Source organism: Arachis hypogaea, chromosome 14 (assembly GCF_003086295.3).
Source record: "Arachis hypogaea cultivar Tifrunner chromosome 14, arahy.Tifrunner.gnm2.J5K5, whole genome shotgun sequence".
NCBI lineage: Eukaryota > Viridiplantae > Streptophyta > Magnoliopsida > Fabales > Fabaceae > Arachis > Arachis hypogaea.
In genome coordinates this window covers 125,309,736-125,334,150 of record NC_092049.1, presented here as the reverse complement: position 1 = coordinate 125,334,150, position 24,415 = coordinate 125,309,736, and the positions used below count along the sequence as shown (strand labels likewise).

Below are 24,415 nucleotides of genomic sequence, written 5' to 3'. Positions count from 1 at the left end.
TAGTTGTTTATATACGGTGTATGAATTTTCAAATTGAACCCCCCTAAAACTTGATTTCATAAAAAATCTACTTGCTGATTTAAGCCAATACGTAAGTGTTCTATATGTATTGTGCTACTTAGTTATATATATATATATATATATATATAACCAACAACCAATCTCCTAATCTCTTATAGGAATTAGAATTAGATAGTAGTTGAAGTTGCAGGGATGAATGATGAATTTGAACAATGCTGCATAAGAGGGATAGTAAGAACACTTCAAATGGTGACATTGATTCAAGAACTTTAGTAAGAAGTGTATTAACTGTGGTTCAATTAGCAATCATATGAAAAATCATTATTTAGTTGAAGAAAACTAACTTATCTTATACATGTTTCCGGCTTTGTTGTTCTGATTTTTGTTGTAAATAGAATTTTGTTCTGAAAAATCATTAACTGTGTTCTGCCTTGGCCTTCTTTTTCTTATCATTATTTACTGCCTTGAATATCTCGCTCTAGCAAGTAGCAACTATAATATAGGCAATGGAAACAACTCAAGATCTTAGGACTTAGGAGTGCTTGCTTTCACTAGTCCCCACCTTAATTTTGTTGATATGAAACACTGCTGCTGTCTTGTTCTGCTGCTATCTTGTTCTGCTGCTGTCTTGTTCTGCTCCTAATTGTTTAGCAGCTGCCACACTAAAAGGTCTAATTTTGAAACTATCTGTATTTATAGTCATTGAAACTATCCTAATTGGGCTTGACCAATATTTTTACTCGCAACACTTAACTAAATTATTTAGTTCATGCAGTAATAGCTAGTATTGTTATAGAGATAGATGGAGGTGGCATGCATAGTACTAGTATTTGTTTTAATTTGGGGATGGGGATTGGGGAGAGTTATGAAAAACTAGAACATTTGAAAGTCCAAATATAGCTTCCTCTAGTTGAATCCAATCTGTTATATTAAATGCTTTATCTTTATTCAATATTTCCTTGATTGCATTATCATGTGTACACAGAATATCAAACATTAATATGAGATTTAACATGTAAACAAATTGTTAACTTATCAATTCAGTTTGCTCTTTAGTAGTATGTATTTCATTATTCTGCTTGTTGACATTTGAGATATTTGTATTTGCCACTTGAATTATTCATTGTTCATAGAGCATGTGCTTGCAGGGCTTCCTATCATGATAGGTTAATTGAACCCCATTAAGTTTTCTATTTTAACCTTATCTGTTGTTGTATCTGGTAATGAAACCTTGTAGCATGTTGATATAATCGTTATAGTGGTGTAAATTTTACATTTTATGTATGCCTTTCAACATTATTTTATTAGGTACTTTATAGTTTTAGGATTAGCTTTTAGATATATTTTTATTAAATGCAATTCTGAACTTTTAAGCTGAGGTGTGGAATATGATAGCAAATGAAGACTTAAATATAGGATAGCAAATGAAGACTTAACTTGCTAGCTTCCATTTTCTTTAAACCCCTTTCTGAATGTGTAACAGAAGATGGAAGCTATTGCACTCTAAAATTAATAGGTTAAAAAAAAGGGGATGGCTGAGATTCATGAGCAAAACTAGATATAAAACTGGTTTTAAAACTGGATTTTTGGTTACCAAAAATCTGGTTTTAAAACTGGATTTTATAAAAAAAACCGGATTTTAGATTTGGATTTAAAAAAACCGGATTTAACACCGGTTTTGCAAGTAAAATCGGATTTAAAACCGGTTTATAAATAAAACCGGATTTAAATTTTAAAACCGGTTTAGAATCGGTTTTTGTTTTTTCAAACCGGTTTAGAACCGATTTTGCTCTTCAATCCAGTTCTGGTTTGGTTTCCTAAACCATAAAACTGGTTCTGGAGTGGATCCAGTTTGGATTTTTAAAAATCCAAACCATGCCCACCCCTAGTACCAGTTACATGAAAAACTAAATTAAATTACATTATATGATTATATGTTGTTCAATCTAATATTTGTAGGGTAGCGATGATTACTCCAGAAAAGTGGAACCCCAGTTACAGGCTCTTCATTTTCACGCATTGGCACTTGTTCCGTTCTCTTTGCTGCTTCCAACTGCATCGTCATCATCGAAGAGCATGAATAAGATGAAGATGATGAAGAAGAAGAAGAAGCAGATTGAGATGGTCTCACCCTCACCGAGAAATCAATGATCCCGTTTCTGTCACCCTTCTTATCCCAAAGCCTATAACTCAAAAACTGTGCTCCAAATAACTCAGACACCGGAACGTGAGCCATTGCCACGCTTCCAGAACTGTAACCCAACCATTTCTTGCGCCGAACCTCAATGCTAATGAACCTGCAGGTGGCGGGTTCAACCTCCATTGAGAACTTCTCGTTCCATGAAGGGTAGTGTTTTGTGGAAGAACACTGTGCGTGAACAACTACGTAAGCAGCGTCGTTGTTGTTGTTTCTTCGTAATGGTTTCCCTTTCACGCTCAGATTCTCTGCGTTCAAGATGGTTAATTCAATGGGGATGAGAGAGCTTGTTCTTGATTCCATATGCAGAGAATAATAATTAAAATGATGTTTGGATTGTGAGGGAGATTTTATGGATTGGAAAGTTTGCATCAAATTAAAGGTAGAAAAGGAGTAAAGAGACGTGCCCGGATTGAAATTCCTTATAGTCCATCATACTCTATCTTTCTACTTATATATAAGGCCTCCTCAGTTACTATAAAAAATAAGGTATATAGTCAACGAAGACTTTATAATTGTTTTTATATAATTTTTTTTTTAATTTTTAGATGATAAATTATAGAGTTAAATTTTGATATATTATAAAAGTGTTGTTTTTATTTAAAAATGTGACTAAATAAATAAATCACATTTTTATACAAAATATCTTCATAAAAAGATATTTTTGACATCTTCATTTGAGTAGTTCCCAAAAAATAATACATAAATAATATGAATTTAGCTAACATATCACACGTTAAAATTTATTAATTAAAAAATTTATAAAAAAAATACAAAATTAAAATCAACTATATATGTTAGGTATACAATAAAAAAATTAAAATATACTACAATCAATTATTAAATAAAATATATATTAAAAATAAGTTAAATATACATATATTTATATTTAAATATATAGTGACTAATTTTAGTAGTTAATTTTAGTGTGTAAATAATATATATATATATATATATATTGAAAATTAAAGATAGGATAAGTTAAAAAAAAATATGATTATTTCATTTAGCTAAATTTAATTACTTCATGGCTATTATTGTCATAATCACATATCTAATCATGATTATGATTAAGTGGTTCCTTTTGTCATATGATATATACTAGATCGGTAATACTAAAAAAAATAATTTAAAGTTATTTTATTTTATTTTATTTATATTAATATTTATTATGATATATTATTTATTAATTTTAATATTATATGACTATTTTAGTAATAATTAAAAAATATAGAATAAAAGAAGTGAATGTAAAATAACTTTAAATTATTTTAGATTAATTTCATATTATCTCCTAAATATTTTTTACTTGTAAATTCATAATTAGTTTTATCAATTGTTTAGCTATAGAAAGATAATTTTTATGAACCTGCTAGGGAGCCAATGAAATATTTATACAATGTGTACAATGGTCCAATATGAGTTAAAAAATGAAATCATATCATGAAATCATTCATCCCAAAAGCTTAAGCTGATGGAAAAAGATAACACTAATAGTTATATCTCTAATAATACTCTAAACTTCTATTGTACACATTTTACAACTATTCTATTGGCTCTCCATACTTTCTCAATTTTTATATACCAATTCACCATTTACCTTATTATTTTTAAATTTTTACCCAAACTCTAAGGCCTCCGCCCTCAAGTGCTTATGTTCCGCTGTCATCACTCATCAGTAACACTGCTCTACATAAAATGAGATAACGCCGGAGTTGAGAAACGAATTTCCATATCTAATTTCATACAAATTATTAATTATTAATGTTGACATTGACTTCGAACCAGAAAAAAAACAACAAAACAAAACAAAAATTTCTTGTCATTAATTCATTATTGACTGCGTCAATATGCAGTGAACATTTAGATGATTATGGCATTAAGTCACGAATCCAACTAATAAGGCACTAACGTCAGATATACTGAAAAAAAAAAAATAAATAAATAACAACTATAAATATATACTAAAATTAATTATAAATATAAAATATATATTAAAATATAAAATATCTATTAAAATTAAATTAAATAATACATATAATTAGTTCTGATAATTAATTTTAATATACAAAAAGTATTTTCGAATAACAAATGTTTATTTGGTGGCTGGACATAGGAGAATTATCGTTTCTCTCTTTTGCTTGGCCATTCGTTTCTCTCCCATCCCATGACATAATTTATCATATTCTTTTTTTTCCCTTTTAATACTTGATATTTTTCAAGAAAAATATTATAAAAAATGATAAATCGATACTGATTTTTTGGTGCATAGATATTTAAGTTCTTGAGTATTTAAAAATACATTTAAGTCCTTGATATTTTTAAAATTTAAATATATCGATTTGTAAGTCTAATTTGTCCAATTTTAAAAACTCTCTTATTCATATCAATCAAGTAGTACAACTGGAGTCACGTTTGATTTTTTCGTTAAATCTGACTGACCCAAATGAACATGAGGGATCGATATGTCCAGATTTTGAAAAGAGCAAGAACTTAAATGTATTTTTAAATTCTCGAAAACTTAAATATCTGCGATTTAAAAAGTCAAGGATCTCTATTTATTCTTTTCTCAAAATTTTATGGTGCTTAATAAATTTATGTCTAATTTATCTATTAAGAAAGTAGTTGGTTTGAATTAATATAGTTAGTTAGTTCATAAAGCTATTTTACACTTACTGAAGTTAGTAAGAGTTAGTTTTACTGTTATAGAGCGCAGTTAGTTGTAAATCTTGATGACTTGAGTCTTAGTTACCACACTGTTATAAATAGACTTCTCTTAGCCAAATATAATTAACACAATATAATCATTCTCATCAATAGTAAATTAAGTTTTTCACATTTGTTTCGTTTTTCTGTAACTGCTAAGATTCATTCATTGCCTAAAAGATAAGAGGAAAATAAGTAAACTCCACTTTTGTTTATTTGTGTCATATAGTTATAAAATTAAACATTGCACCATTAATCAAACCGCCGTGAATTATTTTCTTAAAAAGACAGAAAAGAATGGATGGATAACTTAAGCCTATGAGATTTGAACTAATAATAAATTTCTCTTCAAAAATAATACTTGGCAATGGTTTTCACCAACGTGGGGGGATTGATTTTGATTAGGCATTCAGTTTAATTGTCAAGCCTCGAACAATTTGGCTCATCTTTAGTATTGCTCTCTCTAAAGGATGAAAGCTATGACGATTTAATTTTCACAATGCATTCCTCAATGGAATGCTTAAAGAGAATGTTTATATATATAGAATAGCCTGAAAGCTTTGTAGCTTCAAATTCTATTTTGTATGTGTTACTTGAATAAGGTTATTTTTTACTTTACTACGCTGAGCAACACTCTCAAATAGTTTGCCTTCTATAAATCTAAGTTAGACCCTTCTTTATTTATTAGATGCACTAATAATAATTCAATGATTTATTTAGTTGCATATGTGGATGACATTCTAATAACTGGTGATGATTCTAATGACGATGATAATAAATAGTTCGGAATTTGAATTCTATCTTGTACATACAGCAATCTATTAACCAACGGCAGACTTTAAATAGAGTTCTAATCCGTAACGAATTAGTCCTTGACTTATCGAGTTAGAAAATATCGTGGACAAAAAAAAATTAATTTAGTAATTATATACTATATTTTCATTTAAAGATCTTAGCCAGTTTAATTTCTTTTTGGAAATCTCTTTGATGGTAACGTCATGCTTTCACACTAGAAATATACATCTGAACTCCTCCATAAAACTAATATGCAAAACTCTAAATCAGTACCTAAACCTATAGTTGTTAATTTGAAATTACATGCTAATGATTCAGAAACTTTTGACAATCTTAGACTCTATAGATCCACAATAGGGGCATTGCAGTATCTTACTCTAACTAGATCAGACCTTATATTTACTGTAACTAAAGTTTGTGAATTTATGCACAATTTAACATTGATTGCTATTTAAACTTTGCACTTTTTAATTTATGTTTCCTTTCATGCAGATTGGGGAGTAAACTTCGATGATAGAAAATCTATTACTGAATACTGCATTTTCTTTGGCACCAATTTAATAGCACGAAATCGCAATAAGCATTCATCTATCAGATAGAGATTATTTGGATAAAAATCTTCTTTGAGAGTTAAGTGTACCTTTAAAGCCAAGCTTCTACAATTTATTGTGATAATAATAGGAGTGTTTGTCTTCTGACAGCCAATCCTATTTTTCATATACTGCACAATCCAAACATTTCGAATTGGATATCTACTTTGTGAGAGACAAGTGCTTCAAGGCAAAGTTTTTGTGACTAATATCCTATGATCAAATTACAGACATCTTTACCAAGATCTTTTTCATTCTTTGATGGTTTTTCTAACAAACTTAGCTTGGTATCACAACCCCATTTAAGTTTGAGGGGTGTTATTAAGGATAATAATAAAATTAAACAAACAAAGATTATAGTGATGAGCTAAAGCTTAGTTAAGTCTGATTTTGGTTGTTAGTGCTAGTTAAAATTCGAGAAAAAGTTAGTTAGTTATTAGTTATCAGTTTAGCTATCTATAAATAACTTTGTGTTAGTGGGTCCACAGTTTTTTAAAAACAAAAAAAAAAAAAAAGAAAGAAAGGCTTTAAGCCACGGAGAAGAGAGAGAGGAAGCACCAAACTTCATTTTTGAATGAAAGAATAACGGCGTTGAGGGAGAAGAGAAAATTTGGGAGAAAAGGACAAGTTATCTTGATTCGATTGATCTGGTAAATTCGTTCCATTTTGAAATTTTAGTATGTTATTTCTAGTATAGAGATGAACATTAGGATATAACTTGCTAGTTATATTGCTTTATTTTTGTTTGATTTGAGATACCCACTTTGTGGAGGGTTTATGTTGATTTCATCAGTTTTGATGATGTATTTTGTTGATTGTTGAGATGCTCTAGTGTTACTAGGAAGACTGTTTGTGTACCCATTATTCTGATAGTGGAAGATCTTCTGGACTAGGTCCCATGGGTTTTTTTGTCTCTATTTTGGAGATTTTCTCACGTTAAAATTCTGGTGTCTAGTTATTTAATTTTTGCCATTATATTTGCTGTTTGCAGTATTTTTGGTATTGCCTATTTAATCGCACAGGTTGTGGAAAAATTTTTTTGGTGCTTCCGCTGTTAGACAGGTTCTTGTTTTAAACCTTTGTTGAGTTTTCTCAACAAAGTGGTATCTAGAGCTCTGGTTGTTTATCTCTGTGCTGATTAAATGGAGGAAAATATTCATGGACTGAATATGGTCAAATTGAATTCCCAAAATTACTCGATTTGGAAGACCCTCATGGAGGATATGCTGTATAGCAAGGACTTTTATGATCCTGTGGAGGGGGATAAATTCAAAGGTACTAAATCCGATGCTGAATGAAAGAAGCTGAATCAGAAGGCAGTTGCTTTGATTAGACAATGGCTTGATCTTAGCGTGTATCCATATGTTGACACCGAAACAAATGCCGAGAAGATGTAGAACAAATTGAAGGAGTTATATGAGAGGAAGAATGTGCAAAACAAAGCATTCTTGATCAGAAAGCTTGTCAATATGAAGTATATTGAAGGTAAATCAATGCTGGAGCACTTGAGCATTTTTCAAGAGACGGTGAACCAACTGAAAAATAATGAAATTACTTTGAATGATGAGTTGTAAGCCTTGTTGTTGTTGAGCTCTTTGCCTGATAGTTGGGAAGTTCTGGTTGTGACACTGACTAACTCAGCTCCGAATGGGAAGTTGACGTTAGCAATGGTTAAAGAGAGCATGTTGAATGAAGAAGCCAGAAGAAAAGAGCGAGGTTTGACTAATGCCTCCTCTCAGTCAAAAGCACTTGTTTCAGAGTCACAGGGAGAAGTCAAAGTAGAAAATCTCACAGTTTTGACAAGTCAGAGAGTCGAAGCAAGTCAAGAGGAAAGTACAAGCTAAGAAAGGAGTTCATTTGTCACCATTGTGGCAAGCCGGAGCATATTAAGAGGTATTGTAGCTTCTTGAAAAGAGAACAATCAAGGGGAAGAAACGAAGACAAAGGTAAAGATAGTGATAAAGAAACTGCTGCTATTGTTTATGAAGATGTTCTTATCACATATGATGAAAATTATGTGAATCTTGTCTGTGATGATTCCACTTGGATTATGGATTCTGGTGCCTCATGTCATGTCACTCTGAAATGTGAATTTTTCACTTTCTATACTGCTGGAAATTTTGGCAAGATCAAATTGGGAGATAAAAGAGTGTGTGATATCATTGGTATGGGTGATATGTGGCTTGAAACCAACATGGGATGCAAGTTGCAGTTGAAGAATGTTAGACATGCGCCAGATATGCGGTTCAATCTCATTTCAGTGAAGGCATTGGATCAAGAGGGGTATTGTACTTACTTTGGTAGTGGAAAATACAAAATTACCAAAGGGGCTCTCATTGTTTCCAAGGAAGACAATAGTCTCACTACTCTCTACCGGTTGCAAGCAAAGTTGTGCAAAGAAGAGATGAATGTAGCTGATTATTCATCTTCTGATTTGTCGCATATACGTCTTGGTCACTTGAGCAAGAAAGGACTAAGCGTCTTGGCCAAGAAGCACTCACTTCCAGTAAAAGGTACAACTTTAAATACTTGTACTTATTGTTTTGTTGGAAAGCATGCTAGAGTATCATTTCATAATTTTGGACCTCATAGGAGATCACATGTTCTAGATTTAGTTCACACTGATGTTTGCACTATGGATGCTAAGACACTAGGTGGTGCATCATATTTTGTTACTTTTATTAATGATTATTCTCGAAAAGTGTGGGCCTTTGTTTTGAAATCTAAAGACCAGGTGCTCGGTATCTTCAAACACTTTCATGCAAGTGTTGAAAGAGAAACAGGAAGGAAATTGAAATGTGTTCGAGCAGATAATGGTGGTGAATACAGGGGTCCGTTTGAAGAGTATTGTAAAGGACATGGGATCAAGCTTGAGAAGACGGTTCCTAAGACTCCTCAACATAATGGAGTTGCAGAGAGAATGAATCGCACTATCAATGATAGAGTCAGGTGTATGCTCTCTCATGCAAAGTTGCATAAATCCTTTAGGGGTGAAGCGATGAGGACTGCAGTAGATCTGATCAACCTTTCTCCTTAAGTTCCACTAAATGGTGATGTTTCAGAGAAATTTTGGAGAGGGAAAGATGTCTCCTATAGTCACTTGCGAGTGTTCAGCTGCAGGGCTTTTGTTCACATTCCAAGAGATGAAAGGTCTAAACTTGATGGAAAGTCAAAGTAGTGTATCTTCATGGGTTATGGTCACGAAAACTTTGGTTATAGATTATGGGATTCGGTGAGCAAGAAGATAATTAGAAGCCGAGATGTGATTTTTCTTGAAGACCAAACTATCGAAGATCTTAAGAAGACAGATAAGCCAATAACTGTTAAACGTTCTGCTAATGATGAACCTGGTCCTTCCACTAAACCTCCTGTTGATGGGGGAGATGTACAAGTTGATAATGTTGGTGATGATTTGCATGATGAACCTACACCTCAACCTGAGGTGCCAGATGCAGAAGTTCCACCAGATGTTGAAGTTTCACCTGAACCACCAGTTGAGCCTGAATTGAGAAGATCTACAAGAGAGCTTCATCCTTTTCAGAAATATTCTCCTCATGAGTATGTGATGAACATTGAGACTGGGGAGCCAGAGAGCTACCAGGAAGCTATGTCTGATGAGCATAAGGAAGATTGGTTGAAAGCCATGCAAGAAGAAATGAAATCCTTGCATGAGAATCATACTTTTGAATTGGTGAAGTTACCGAATAGTAAGAGAACATTCAAGAATAAATGGGTGTTCAAATTAAAAGCGGATGAAAATGTCTCACAACCAAGGTACAAAACTCGATTGGTTGTGAAAGGCTTTGAGCAAAAGAAAAGTATTGATTTTGAGGAGATTTTCTCTCAAGTTGTGAAGATGTCCTCTATTCGAGTTGTGCTTGGGTTGGCGGCTAGCTTGAATTTAGAGGTTGAGCAGCTTGATGTGAAGACTGCATTCCTTCACGGTGATATAGATAAAGAAATTTATATGGAGCAACCAGAGGGTTTCGAGATTAAAGGAAATGAGCATCTTGTATGCATGTTGAAGAAGAGCTTATATGGGCTGAAGCAAGCGCCAAGACAGTGGTACACAAAGTTTGATTCCTTCATGGAAGGTTATGGGTATAGTAAGACTTCTTCTGATCATTGTGTATATGTTAAGAAATTCTCTGATTGTGATTTTATAATTCTCTTGCTTTATGTTGATGACATGTTGATTGTTGGTCATGACACTAAGAAGATTGAAAGTCTTAAGAAAGACTTGAACAGATCCTTTGCTATGAAGGATTTGGGTCCTGCAAAGAAAATCCTTGGCATGAGTATCACTCGTGACAAGAAGAATGGGAAACTGTGGTTGTCACAGCAGAAGTATATTGAGAAGGTTTTAGAGAGGTTTAGCATGAGTAATTCCAAACTTGTTAGTACTCCACTTGCTAGTCATTTCAAGCTGAGTTCGCAGTAATGTCCTACGAATGAGAAAGAGAAAGAAGAAATGAAGAAGATTTCATATGCATCTGCAGTTGGCAGTTTGATGTATGCTATGGTTTACACCAGGCCAGATATTGCTCATGCTGTTGGAGTTGTTAGTCGGTTTCTCTCTAATCCTGGCAAGGAACACTGGCAAGCAGTGAAGTAGATTCTCAGATACCTTAATGGTACTTTCAGAGTTTGTTTATGCTTTGGGAGTGGCCAACCTGTGTTGGATGGTTACACAGATGCAGATATGGCTGGGATCTTGATTCAAGGAAGTCTATTTTTGGTTATATGATGACTTTTGCAGGGGGAGCTGTGTCGTGGCAATCTCGACTTCAGAAATGTGTTGCTTTGTCTACTACAGAGACAAAATACATTGTTGTTGTTGAAGCTTCTAAGAAACTCTTGTGGATGAAGAAATTTCTACAAGAGTTAGGCATCAATCAAGAGAAGTTTGTGTTATTTTGTGACAGTCAGAGTGCTATCCATCTCAACAAGAATCCGACGTTTCATTCCAGATCGAAGCACATAGAGGTGAGATATTATTGGATACGTCAAGCGCTTGAGATGAAGTCATATGCACTTGAAAAGATCCATACTGATGATAATTGTTCAGATATGATGACTAAGAGTTTACTTGCAATGAAGTTTGATTCCTGTAAAGAGAATGCGAGCTTGGTGGAGCAGCCTATCCCCACTTGAGTTGGTGAAGGAGAGATTTGTTGGTGGGTCCCCAACTAAGTGGGGCCCACAGTTTTTTAAAAACAAAAAAAAAGGAAAGAAAGGCTTTAAGCCACGAGGAACAGAGAGAGAAAGAGAGAGGAAGCACGAAGCTTCATTTTTGAATGAAAAGAAAAACGGCGTCGAGGTAGATGAGAAAATTTGGGAGAAAATGATAAGCTATCTTGATCTAATTGATCTGGTAAATTCACTTAATTTTTTATGAAATTTTAGTATGTTATTCCTAGTGTAGAGATGAACATTAGGATATAACTTGATAGTTTTATTGCCTTATCTTTTGCCTGATTTGAGATACCCACTTTGTGGAGGGTTTATGTTGATTCCATCAGTTTTGATGATGTATTTTGTTGATTGTTGAGATGCCATAGTGTTACTAGGAATACTGTTTGTGTACCCATTATTCTGATAGTGGGAGATTTTTCTGGACTAGATCCCGTGGGTTTTTTTGTCCCTCTTTTGGGGGTTTTTCCATGTTAAAATTCTGGTGTCTGGTTATTTAATTTCTGCCATTATATTTGTTGCTTGAAATATCTTTGATATTGCCTATTTAATCACACAGGTTGTGAAAAAATTATTTTTGGTGCTTTCGTTGTTAGACAAATTCTTATTTTAAACCTTTGTTGAGTTTTCCAACACTTTGTATCTATTTTTCTCTACAATAAGTAGAATACACTCAATTGAGAGCATTATTCATTCTGATTTCTTTAAGATTCTCTTCTTTCTTCCTTCATAAATGATATATAAAGCCAAATTGTGTGGCATCAATAGTAATAATAATGAAGCCCAAAAGGAAAGAACAAATTACATCTTTAATAATAATAATAATAGCAGCAATATTTATAATATAATATTTTTATTATAGGAAAGAACAAATTACATCAATAGTAATGATAATCAATGTTTTTTTAATTACATCATTCTATTTTTAACAATAGCATTTCTTTATCTAATAATATAAATATAATATATTTTTGAGTTAAGTACTTTTTCTGTCTCTAAGGTCTTGAGTCAAAATTAAAATTGTCACCGACTTTTTTTTTATTATTAAAATCATCCTCAACCTTATAAAACGTTAAAAAATTGTCCTTTCTCTAATTTTTGGACAAAAATACCCTTCATCCATCATTTACCCTTATTTGTTCTTTTTCCTTCAACAACACAAACAGAGAGGAGGGAGAGCAAGCCACAAAGAAAAGAACAAAGGGGAGGGTGGAGAACGAAGAGGAAAAAGAAGAGAAGAGGAAGAAGAAGGCGCCGCCGGCGAGAAAGGACGTCGTTGCTGACGTTCTCCTTCGGTACCGACTCAATTCCATTCTCTTTCGGTGCCGACTTCTTCTCCGTTGCGCTCTTTCTCGCACAGCGCAGACCTGCGTTCTTCCTCTCTCACAGCGCCCCGCCTCCATTCTGCCTCCTGTAGTGTTGCGCCTCCGTTCTGCCTCCTGCAGTGTTGCACCTCCGTTCTGCCTCCTTGCCGCGTCGCACCTCCTTCCAAATCTATTCTGCTTCTATGTTTCTCTATTCTGTTTCCTGAAGCTCATCTCTTTCCAGATCTATTCATGTAGCTATCTCTTCCTCTCTTCCGTGACTAAATTTGTGTTATTAATTATTTGAAAAATTTTTGGTTTAGTTTTTAATTTTGGCATGAAGTTTTTAGTTGTTACATATGGTTATAGTGTTGCTGAATTTGTGTTGCTACTTCATTTACTAATTTACAATTCTATAATTTCTGTTGTCAATTTTGGATCTGAAATCATAGTTGATGATTATTGAATTGTTGTTTGATATGAAATTTTTGTTAATTTTGCTTAAGGTGGCGTCGGTGGTGTGCCGATCGTGGTGGGAAGTGTTGCGGCCGCTGAGGGAGGCGATGATGCTGCTCCGATGGGGAAGAAGTTCAAGCACGGAAACCCACGGGTGAAGCAGAATATAAAAAAGGTACGGAGTCGTTCGAGAAGGCGGCGGCGCATGGGTCTGCACTTGCCATGGTGGACGCGGGGCTCATGTATTGGGAGAGAGGGGAGAAGCAGAAAGCCCTCGATTTGTTCCTAAAATCTGCGTTCTCTCTCTTTGAGTTTGAAAGATTGGATTTTTGAAATTTTTTTCCTTGAATTTGAATGTGGTGGTGTTGTTGTTGATGGATTTTTGAATTTGAATGTGGTGGTGTTGTTATTGATGAATTTTTGAATCTGAATATATTGTTATTGTTGATTCTGTGTTATTTTGTTTGTTTTTTTTTTAAATTAAAAAAAAATTGGTATTGTTGTTGTTGAAGATTTAGGTGAAGAGAATGAAGAAGGGAGGTTGAGGAACAATGGAGTGAAGAGGGTGAAGAGGAGAGATGATGATGAAGAGTATTTTAGTCTAAAAATTAAAAAAAAAAGATGATTTTAAAGCGTTTTTAAACGTTAAAGATGATTTTAATAAGAAAAAAAAAATCAAAAACGATTTTGATTTTGACCCACAATCTTAAAAATGAAAAAAGTACTTAACCCTATATTTTTTTATGGTATTCTCTTCCCATAAATCAAAAACTAATAGTCACAAATTAGATCTCAATTCTCTTATATTATCCACCAAGTCAATTTGAGCTGAACTCTTGGAGAACTCATTCTGTTCCTCAATTTTTGAATATTTCATATATATCACTACAAAATACAAATAAGATATCCACATACATTTTTATTTCACGAGAATAAAATATTTTGATATTAAAACTTCATTGATTAAAACATAGAAAAACAATACCACAAAATTTATCATTTGAAAAAAAAAATAATTTTTTAATATATATATATATTCCAACTCAGTATGTCAAAAACTAATTTATCGTGAAACTCTTACTTAAGCGAATTAGTGAGGTCACCATTAGTTCCACTCAAGTTAGTTATGTAAAACTATTTACATGCATCAAAATTAAATTAGAAAAAGTCTAGGAGGTCATCAACTTTTGTGTTTTGTGTTAGAATTTTTATTCTAATTGTGGTCTAATTTGTTAATATAGAAATTAGTTTGGGTGGTATTGTAATTATTTATTATTATATTGATAGTTGGTCTGTTCTTTGATGGAAAGAACACGACTGTTCATCATAAACTTTATAAAATTTGGGTCCCCAATTCTGATCATAAGAAAAAAAAATACACATTAATTCCATCTGGCTCTCTGTGATTCAAGAATTGGAAGTTCCAAATTAAATCAAAGAATTTATTGGCAATGGCTGGAGGTACGTAAATTACTGGTTTTATAAAAAAATCTAACATGTGGTATCAGAGAAAAATTGTCTCTGCCTTGCCATTTCAAAATTTAATTACTGTGCATTATTTTGATAAATTATTTTCAAAAGAAGAATGTATAGTATGAATTTTCAAATAAGTAAGAAAAACTATTGAAATTAAAGTTGACGTACCATAAGAAGAGGGAATAATAAATAATATTCCCAGAAGGAATGTTCTAAATTTGTGTGGTAGTTGTTCTTTATAATAGTATAATTTTTCATGATTCTCATAAAAAAAAAAAGGAAAGAAAGAGAGAAGAAGAAAAGGAAGATGGTGGAAGAGAGAAGAATTTTGGTTGGAGTGAGGTTTGAACTTGGATCTTCTAAATATTGCTAAAATATTTATCCACTAGATCATCTCCACTTTAATTTTATTCATGTTACTCAATTTATTTATTTGATGATTATATTTGCATGCAATATAAATTCTTCCGCTGCATATCATATTGTGATTAATATATGATTTATTGAGGAGTAGCCACAGCATCCTTGATAATAATTATATTTAAAGAGATCACATAAATATTAATATGATATATTTGTAATTGTTGTGAATTATATAATAAACTTGCCCACAGGAATTTATTATGTTATTCACATATAATTAGATTGAAATAGAAAATATTTCTTACTTCTTAATTAGCCTACAGGTATTAAGAAGCAGTATTTTATTTTCTAATTTCAATACTTTAGTTAGTATAGTGAATATTATGTGTGTTAAAATCTTTGCCCACAGGTAGATTTTAATGACACTATGATTCATATTTATTTTGATATGACTTACATTGGCACGTATTATCATATGTTATGGATGGATTTTGATGTGCCTATTTAAAGTTGAATAATGTTAGCATGATTTATTATTTGCAGCAGTAATGATATCTGAAACTGTATCTGAAGTTCATTTGTTAAGTGGTGACAACTATAAGGAATGGAAAGATAAGATTCTCTTTCACTTGGGGTGTGCAGACCTTGACTATGCTCTTCGTAGGGAAGAGCCTCCGACACCTACTGATGCTAGTTCTCAAGCTGAGGTAGCATTATACGAACGGTGGGAGAAATCCAACCGTTTAAGTATGATGTTCATTAAGTCTCATATTTCAGCTAGTATCCGAGGTTCAATTCCTGATTGTAGAAATGTCAAGGATTATATGAAGGCTGTTGATGAACAGTTTGAGTCTTCTAGTAAGGCACTTGCAAGCATCCTAATGGCACAATTGTCATCTATGAGGCTTACCGGCGTAAGAGGTGTGCGTGAACACATCATGAGGTTGAGAGACATTGTAGCACAACTGAAAGCTTTAGAGGTTGAGATCTCTGACTCATTTATGGTGCATCTTATTCTGAATTCTCTTCCTTCCCAATACGGACCATTTAAGATTTCTTATAACACACATAAGGAAAAATGGTCCATTAACAAATTACTGGTGATGTGTGTGCAAGAGGAAGGAAGGCTAATTCAGGAATTTGGTGAAAGTGCACTATTAGTGACAAATGAGGATAATAAAAAGCAAGCTCATAAGAAGAAAGTAAAGGGTATTGTATCCCATCCTATGAAGAAAGAAAGTGCATGGTGTTTCTTTTGTAAAAAGAAAGGACACATGAAGAAGGAGTGCCAAAATTTAAAGTTTGGCTTGAAAAGAAAGGTACTAACCTTTGTGATCTTATTCCTTCAGTGTGTTTTGAATCTAATTTTGTTGAAATATGTCATGACACTTGGTGGATTGATTCTGGTGCTGAAATTCATATTTCAAATACCATGCAGGGTTTCATAAGAAAAAGGAAATCGATAGGAAGTGAACTAAGCATCTATATGGGCAATCGGATGCGTTCACGTGTGGAAGCTGTTGGAATATTTAGGCTTGTATTAAGTACTGGTTGTATTTTAGATTTAGAAAGAACCTTTTATATTTCAGATTTTTCTAAAAATTTGATGTCTTTATCTAAACTTGTAAAACAATGATTATGTATAAATTTTTATGATAATTTTGTTGACATTATTAAAAATTCTAATATTATTGGACGTGGTACTTTAATTGGTGATTTATTTAAAGTCCATTTAACTAATAATGTTCCATCTAATCTTATGGTTATGCATGGTAATAGTATGACTGAAAAATCCTCCATGTTATGACACCGAAGGTTGGGACACATCTCCATTGAGAGAATAAAGAAATTAGTAAGTGATGGAATTCTTGAAACTCTAGACTTTATTGATTTTGATACTTGTGTGGATTGCATTAAGGGAAAGCAAACCAAAAAGTCTCAAAAAGGTGCTAAGAGGAGTTCTGACATATTAGAAATAATTCACATTGACATATGTTGTCCTGATATGTCCTTAAGTGGTCAGAAATACTTCATCTCCTTTATTGATGATTATTCACGATATATGTATCTCTATATGCTTCATCATAAATATGAGGCATTGGACGCTTTTAAAGTTTATAAAGCTGAAGTAGAGAAACAATGCGGAAAGAAAATTAAGATCGTGAGATCAGATAGAGGTGGAGAATTCTATGGGAGATATACTGGAAGTGGGAAAGCACCTGGTCCATTTGCAAAGTATCTTTAAGAGCATGGTATTGTGGCACAATACACCACATGCCTGGCACACCAGATCAAAATGGTGTAGCTGAAAGAAGAAATAGGACTTTGCTGGATATGGTGAGGAGTATGCTTAGCAACTCCAATCTTACTTTATCCTTGTGGAGTGAAGTCCTTAAGACAGCTGCGTATATATTAAATAGAGTTCCAACAAAGGCAGTTTCTAAAACGCCATTTGAGCTATGAAAAGGTTGAAAACCTAGTTTGAATCATATATGCATTTGGGGTTATCCTGCTGAAGTTCGGGTTTATAATCCACAAGAAAGGAAGTTAGACCCAAGGACGATAAGTGCCTATTTTATCGGCTATGCAGAAAAGTCTAAGGGTTACAGATTTTATTGTCCCTCCCATTCAAGTAAAATAGTTGAATCTAGAAATGCAAGATTTTTAGAGCATGATGTGAAAAGTGGGAGAAATCATCCTCCTAAAGTTGTTGAGAATGATAATATTTGTCAAACCTCTCTATGTACAAGAGTGATTGTTCAATACAATGCCCATATAGATAGGCTCAATATAGAACAACCTATTACTAATGTTCCACATCATGAAGATAATGTTCAAGTAGATCATATGGTGGAGGATCAAACTCTTTATAATGAAAATGTTGTTCAAGAACATATTGCTCAAGAGCAACTTCAAGAAGAGGGAGAACCTGTTATGCCACTACCTTTACAAGAGGTTGATGATGCAACATTAAGAAGATCAACAAGAATTAGAAAGCCTGCAATTTCTAGTAACTATGTAGTATATCTTGTTGAGTCTGACTATGATGTTTGTGATGAAAATGACCCAACGACATTTTCACAAGCAATGAAAAGTCGTAATTCCAATTTATGGCTAGATGCTATGAAGGATGAAATGAATTCTATGGCAGATAACCAAGTTTGGGATCTTGTAGAATTGCCTGATGGGAAAAAGGCCATTGGCTGTAAATGGGTCTTTAAAATCAAGAAGGATTCATCAGGCAATATTGAGCGCTACAAGGCTCGACTTGTTGCCAAAGGATTCACTCAAAGGGAAGGAGTTGACTACAGAAAAACCTTTTCTCCTGTTTCAAAGAAAGACTCTTTCCGTATCATTATGGCATTGGTAGCACACTTTGACATGGAATTGCATCAAATGGATGTGAAAACGGCATTCCTTAATGGAGATCTGGAAGAAGAGGTCTATATGAGACAACCCGAATGGTTCATCTCAAGTGCTGGTAAGGAGTTAGTTTGCAAGCTTAAGAGAGCAATGTATGGTCTTAAGCAGGCTTCCCGACAGTGGTATTTGAAGTTTCACAATGTGATTTCTTCATTTGAGTTCATTGAAAATATTTCTGATCAATGTATATATCACAAGGTTAGTGGGAGCAAGATCATATTTCTCATCTTATATGTAGATGATATTTTGCTTGCAACAAATGATTTAGGGTTGTTACATGAAGTGAAACAATTTCTCTCTAGATATTTTGATATGAAAGATATGGGTGATGCATCTTATGTCATTGGCATAAAGATTTATAGAGATAAACATAAAGAATTTTAGGTTTATCTCAAGAAGCCTATATTAATAAATTTCTTGAGAGGTTTAAAATGCAAAATTGTTCACCAAGTGTTGCACCTATTGTGAAAGGTGATAAATTCTGCTTAGATCAATGTCCCAAAAATGAACTTGAAAAGAAACAGATGCAAAATACTCCTTATGCTTCAGCCGTTGGAAGCCTAATGTATGCTCAGGTATGTACAAGACCTGACATTGCTTTTGCTGTTAGCATGTTAGGAAGATATCAAAGCAATCCAAGAATTATCCATTGGAGAGCTACAAAGGTCTTAAGGTACCTTCAAGGGACCAAGGACTTCATGCTTACATATAGACAAACCGACAGTTTAAAAATTGTTGGATACTCAGATTTAGACTTGGCGGGATGTGTTGATTCTAGAAAGTCAACGTCAGGATACATCTTTATGCTTGCTGATGGAGCAGTATCTTGGAAGAGTGCAAAACAATCACTTGTAGCCACTTCTACCATGGAAGCCGAGTTTATTGCTTGTTTTGAGGCTACATCACAAGGTGTTTGGTTAAAGAATTTCATCTCTGGGCTTAAGATTATGGATTATATCTCTAGGCCATTAAGAATATATTGTGACAATTCAGCTGCTATATTTATGGCTAAAAATAATAGAAGTAGTAGTCGAAATAAGCACATCGATATTAAGTACTTAGCCATTAAAGACCGAGTTAGGTCTAATGAGGTACAATAGAGCATATTAGTACTAAACAGATGATAGCTGATCCTTTGACAAAAGGCATGCCACTAGGATTGTTTAAGGATCATGTTACTAGTATGGGTTTATGTTTTGTAACGTCACTTATATGACTTATGTTATATTATATGACATATTTGGATATGAAATTCTTGTTATTGTTTGTTTCTCATTTGGTCAGTATATATGCGCATACATGATTGAGAATGACAAATAAAATTTAGTGAAGGACCTAGAATAAGCATTGGGCTTATTTCTATAGAAATACCACATGAAGAGTTTATTCAGTTAGGAGATATTACATTGTAATACATAGAAGGTAATACTCGATTAATGAAAAACTACCGCTATGATTCGTATAATTTATCTTAATTGTTTAAGCATAGTATGTAATTACAAACTATACGTAACAAATGTTGGACCAAGTGGGAGAATGTTAGAATTTTTATTCTAATTGTGGTCCAATTTGTTAATATAAAAATTAGTTTGGGCGGTATTGTAATTATTCATTATTATATTGATAGTTGGTCTGTTCTTTGATGGAAAGAACACGACTATTCATTATAAACTTTATAAAATTTGGGTTCCCAATTCTGCTCATAAGAACAAAAAAAAAAAATACACCTTGATTCCATCTGGCTCTCTGTGATTCAAGAATTGGAAGTTCCAAATTAAATCAAAGAATTTATTGGCAATGGCAGGAGATACGTAAATTACTGGTTTTATAAAGAAATCTAACATTTTGTAGCCAGCACTTAATCATCAAAAGAGAAGTGAGTGATCTCTCACCATTCGATGTAATCTCACACCATTAAAAAAGCTATTGATGGCCAATTGATGAACTCCTCGTTAAATTATACATATATCCAAATTGTTTGGCACCAACAATTATGCGAATCCGAAAAGGAAAAAAAGAAGCTAAGTTTGCAAAATTTCAAACATTATTATAGGTGCTGCTACCATAGCTGTTCCACCCAATAGGAACTCCAACAACAACACCACCACCACAAGAAGAAGAAGAAGTTGTTGCCCCCATAGTAGTCCCTCTCAATTTAAACCCACAAGGACTCACTGCTTTCCCTGCTGCCGCCGTCACATATTCCGGTGAATTCACCACCCTAACGGAGAAATTAAGCACACCATTGCGCCTTCCTTCCCAATCCCTCAACCTATAGCTCAAAAACTGCAAGCAATGTTGTGGAACACTACCAAAACCACCCATGAATTCCGAAACCGCAACCCTTGCAATTCCAACGTCTTTGACACCCTTCAAAGTCTTGGACTTCACCTCCAACGTTATGGAACTTGCATGCAACGGAACATCGACATCCAATTTGTGATTCCACGTAAGGTTGTTGTTTGTAGCATCTTCTTTCGCCATGCATGTGGTGTAGCTGTTTATGGACTCTGCCCTAACCACCACGAAGAGATTATTTTTGGTGGTGGCGGGCTTGCGGTCCAATTGGAGTCCTTCTACTGATTGGACTGTGAGTTCCAGTGTTCTTACTGGGCACCTTGCATCCATGTTGTGATAAATACAAGAAAATAAAATCTGGAACTTATTTATGTATGTTATGTTATCTTATATAATTAAGAATTAAAATTTAAAAATTTTGTGACCAACAAAACCAGAACTAGCTAGAAGAATTGAATAGTAAAAGAGTTGTATCAATGAAGTTAGTAGAAGAAAGGAGAGTATTTAGAAGATGTGGAAGAAGTGTGTGTGGGAAGGAAAAGCGGGTGGATGTTGTTCATAAATATAGGAAGAGTTCATGTGGAAAACGTAAGAGAGAGAGAAGGTAGAAAGAAACAAAGGCGTTGCTTCCTTTTGAGCTTCCTAAATTGGGACCATTCACGTACAAACATCTAAAATATTTTTTGTTAAAGATAGTTTTTAACAACTGAAATTGATACGTATAATCGATTATTAAAATTAGATTAGATAAATTGATATTTTTGTTAAAATTAGATTAAATAAATTAATTTGACTAAAAATTGGTAAATCAAATTTTAAATTAATTTAAATTAATATATTTTTTAAAAATAACTACAATACTTCTATTATAGAAAATAATTTAAAATACTTCTATTATTTATATATATATATATATATATATATATATATTTATTGAAAACTCTAAATCCTAACTCTTCTCTTTTTTCTATATCGTGATAGGATTAGAATTTAGAGTTTTCAAAATGAATATATGTAATAAAAATATTTTATTCATTTTTTATAATAAAAATATTATAATTATTTTCTATAAAAAAATATTAATTTAGATCGATTCAAAATTTAATTTACTAATTTTTTGGTTAAACTGATTTGTCTGGTCTAATTTTAATAAAAATAACACAATTTTGATCGATTATATAGATTGAATTTTAATTATTAAAAAATATATTAAAAAAATATTTCAAGCGTTTTTATCTGAATGACTCCCTCCAAAATTTGTTTGACAGTGGCTTTTGTCGTAATTTTTTTTAAATAATATCTTAAAATAGTTTTAAAGAATTGATAAATTGATTTTTAAATTTTGTTTTAGAACATTAGGTAAATTAATTTGTAATAAAAAAGTGTAAATTAATCCTTTTAATCTTTAAATTTTTATCTATTTATTTTTTTATATCATAATATTTTTTTAGTTTTAATTGTTTTATATATATACTTTAATCAAAATTTTATATTAAATAAAAATTTTCAATTAAGTCATTACTAACTGTTTTTTTGTTAGCAAATATGAAATATTATTGAAATATTTGTTTTTGTAGTTAATGTGAGATTAATTATAAAATATTCTTGAACTATAGTATTTTTTTAAAAGGCAACACTTACTCAGTATCTAATTAAATTAAAATATTTTATTTAGTATAAAAATTCAGTTACAAATTTTGAACGGTAAAAATCTATTAAAATTTTGGTATAAATTTTTAATTTTTTAATTCGAAAACACATAAATTACTGATTAATTGAGAATATAAAAATATTTTTGATATTTTAAAATATGAGATATTTAAATTTTTTCATTCAAAAAATATAAGAACAAATTGATCTTTTAAAAAATTTAAATGTCTCGCATTTTAAAAAATTAAAAATATTTTTATATTTTTATAATTCGAGAATTTATTTGTCTTTAAAATAAAAATTGAAGGATCTATTTATTATTTCCTCTAAAAATCAACATAATAAAAAAAACCAATTTTTACCGAAAATGGAGAATAAATTAGTTCTTTATATTTTAAATACAGCCAATTTAGAATATGTGCGTGTTTGGTAGAAATGTGGTTGACTTGGATGTGTCAATTTCCACATGGTTTAAGCACGTTAGATAGAGTTGAGGGTTCAGAAAATTCAAGAAGATGAATTTTATTAGGATGCTTCCACGAAACGGGACCCTACGTGGTCCCCTGCCATTTTCTCATTACAACTTTACATTGAGCAGATGAAGTAGGAATTTCTCAGGTGAGTAACGGTTCCCTCCATTTTATTTATGAAAAATTCTTATAAGTCAGTAATTTTTAGTATTTTTTATTATTATTTAATTAATATAAATATTAAATTATTTTAATAAATAAATTTTATTAATTTATGTATATAAATTTTAAAAAATATAAATATAAATTATATATTTTTATATATAAAATTTTTATAAATATAAATTATTACTAATTAAGTACTGATAAATAAAATAATATTTACTAAGTATGTATTATTGTTCTTTATTTATTTTATAATAACTAATCTCTTCTTATTCCTTAAGTAAATTAAATCGTCAATAAATTAAACAACAACAAAATCTTGTCCTACTAAATGGGATTGGTTACATGAATCAAACAACGCCATTGTGCTCTGTTATGTATCATGTCTACAGAGAGACTGTTTACATGTATATCTCGTTTGACCACCTCATGGATGGTCTTCTTAGGTCTTCCTCTGCCTTTCGCCCTTTGTCCATCTTCCATCTCATCCACCCTCCTGACTGGATGTTCTATCGGTCTTCTTCTCACATGTCCAAACCACCTGAGACGCGATTCAACCATCTTTTCCACAATGGGTGCTACTCCAACTCTCTCCCTTATATCTTCATTCCTTATTTTATCCAATCGCGTATGACCACTCATCCATCTCAACATCTTCATCTCTGCCACACTCAACTTATGTTCGTGCTCCCCTTTAGCCGCCAACACTCTGTACCATACAGCATAGCCAATCTTATAGCGGTGCGATAGAATTTACCTTTAAGTTTTAAAGGCACTTTTTTGTCACATATAAAATCAGATGCACTCCGCCATTTTGACCAACCTGCTTGGATCCTATGATTTACATCCTGTTCAATCTCTCCATTATCCTGTATGATGCACCAAGATACTTAAAACTTTTAATTTTTCGTAGGATGTTTTCTCCAATCTTCACCTCTATATTGGGGTTTTCCCTTCTCAGACTGAACTTACATTCCATATATTCCGTCTTGCTATGGCTTATGCGCAGACCATACACTTCTAGAGCTTCTCTCCATAACTCCAACTTCTTATTTAAGTCTTCCCTTGACTCTCCCATAAGGACGATATCATCGGCAAAAAGCATGCACCATGGCACAGGCTCTTGGATGTGCTCTGTGAGTACTTCCAAGACTAATGTGAAAAGGTATGGACTTAAGGATGATCCCTGGTGTAATCCTATACCAATAGAAAATTCCTCTGTCACACCATATTGAGTCTTCACACCATCTTTTCTTCCCTTGTGCATAATCGATCAAGGCTTGGAAGAGTCTTCTGTCCCTCATTAAA

The 24,415-nt window shown here is 32.5% G+C and overlaps 3 protein-coding genes across 4 annotated transcripts; 1 reads left to right on the top strand and 2 right to left on the bottom strand.

The window, feature by feature from the left end:
- Positions 1 to 1,446: 1,446 nt before the first annotated feature.
- LOC112743133 (BON1-associated protein 2) lies at positions 1,447 to 2,680 on the bottom strand. 2 transcript variants are annotated; one of them, XM_072214842.1, is made up of 2 exons: positions 2,153 to 2,680; positions 1,447 to 2,074 (listed from the first exon to the last, which is right to left on the bottom strand). In XM_072214842.1, the coding sequence occupies exons 1-2, from the start codon at positions 2,588 to 2,590 to the stop codon at positions 1,952 to 1,954; spliced, it is 561 nt and encodes a 186-aa protein (XP_072070943.1). In that variant the 5' UTR covers positions 2,591 to 2,680; the 3' UTR covers positions 1,447 to 1,951. The 2 variants fall into 2 exon arrangements, with proteins under 2 accessions (XP_072070943.1, XP_072070944.1); XM_072214843.1 differs by having other exon boundaries at positions 2,159 to 2,680.
- A 16,275-nt stretch (positions 2,681 to 18,955) lies between these two features.
- On the top strand, positions 18,956 to 19,624 carry LOC140178715 (secreted RxLR effector protein 161-like). The gene has a single exon (XM_072215944.1). The coding sequence runs from the start codon at positions 18,956 to 18,958 to the stop codon at positions 19,622 to 19,624; it is 669 nt and encodes a 222-aa protein (XP_072072045.1).
- A 708-nt stretch (positions 19,625 to 20,332) lies between these two features.
- Positions 20,333 to 21,396, bottom strand: LOC112744005 (BON1-associated protein 2). The gene has a single exon (XM_025793463.3). The coding sequence runs from the start codon at positions 21,150 to 21,152 to the stop codon at positions 20,562 to 20,564; it is 591 nt and encodes a 196-aa protein (XP_025649248.1). The 5' UTR covers positions 21,153 to 21,396; the 3' UTR covers positions 20,333 to 20,561.
- Between the last annotated feature and the right edge of the window lie 3,019 nt (positions 21,397 to 24,415).

Excerpts from the sequence above, each read along its gene's own strand:
- LOC112743133 (XM_072214842.1), bottom strand. The coding sequence starts at position 2,590 with ATGCAAACTTTCCAATCCATAAAATCTCCCTCACAATCCAAACATCAT. Across the intron at positions 2,075-2,152 it reads TCATTGATTTCTCGGTGAGG|TTGGAAGCAGCAAAGAGAAC; the intron begins GTGAGACCATCT and ends ATGACGATGCAG.
- LOC140178715 (XM_072215944.1), top strand. The coding sequence starts at position 18,956 with ATGCAAAATTGTTCACCAAGTGTTGCACCTATTGTGAAAGGTGATAAA.
- LOC112744005 (XM_025793463.3), bottom strand. The coding sequence starts at position 21,152 with ATGGATGCAAGGTGCCCAGTAAGAACACTGGAACTCACAGTCCAATCA.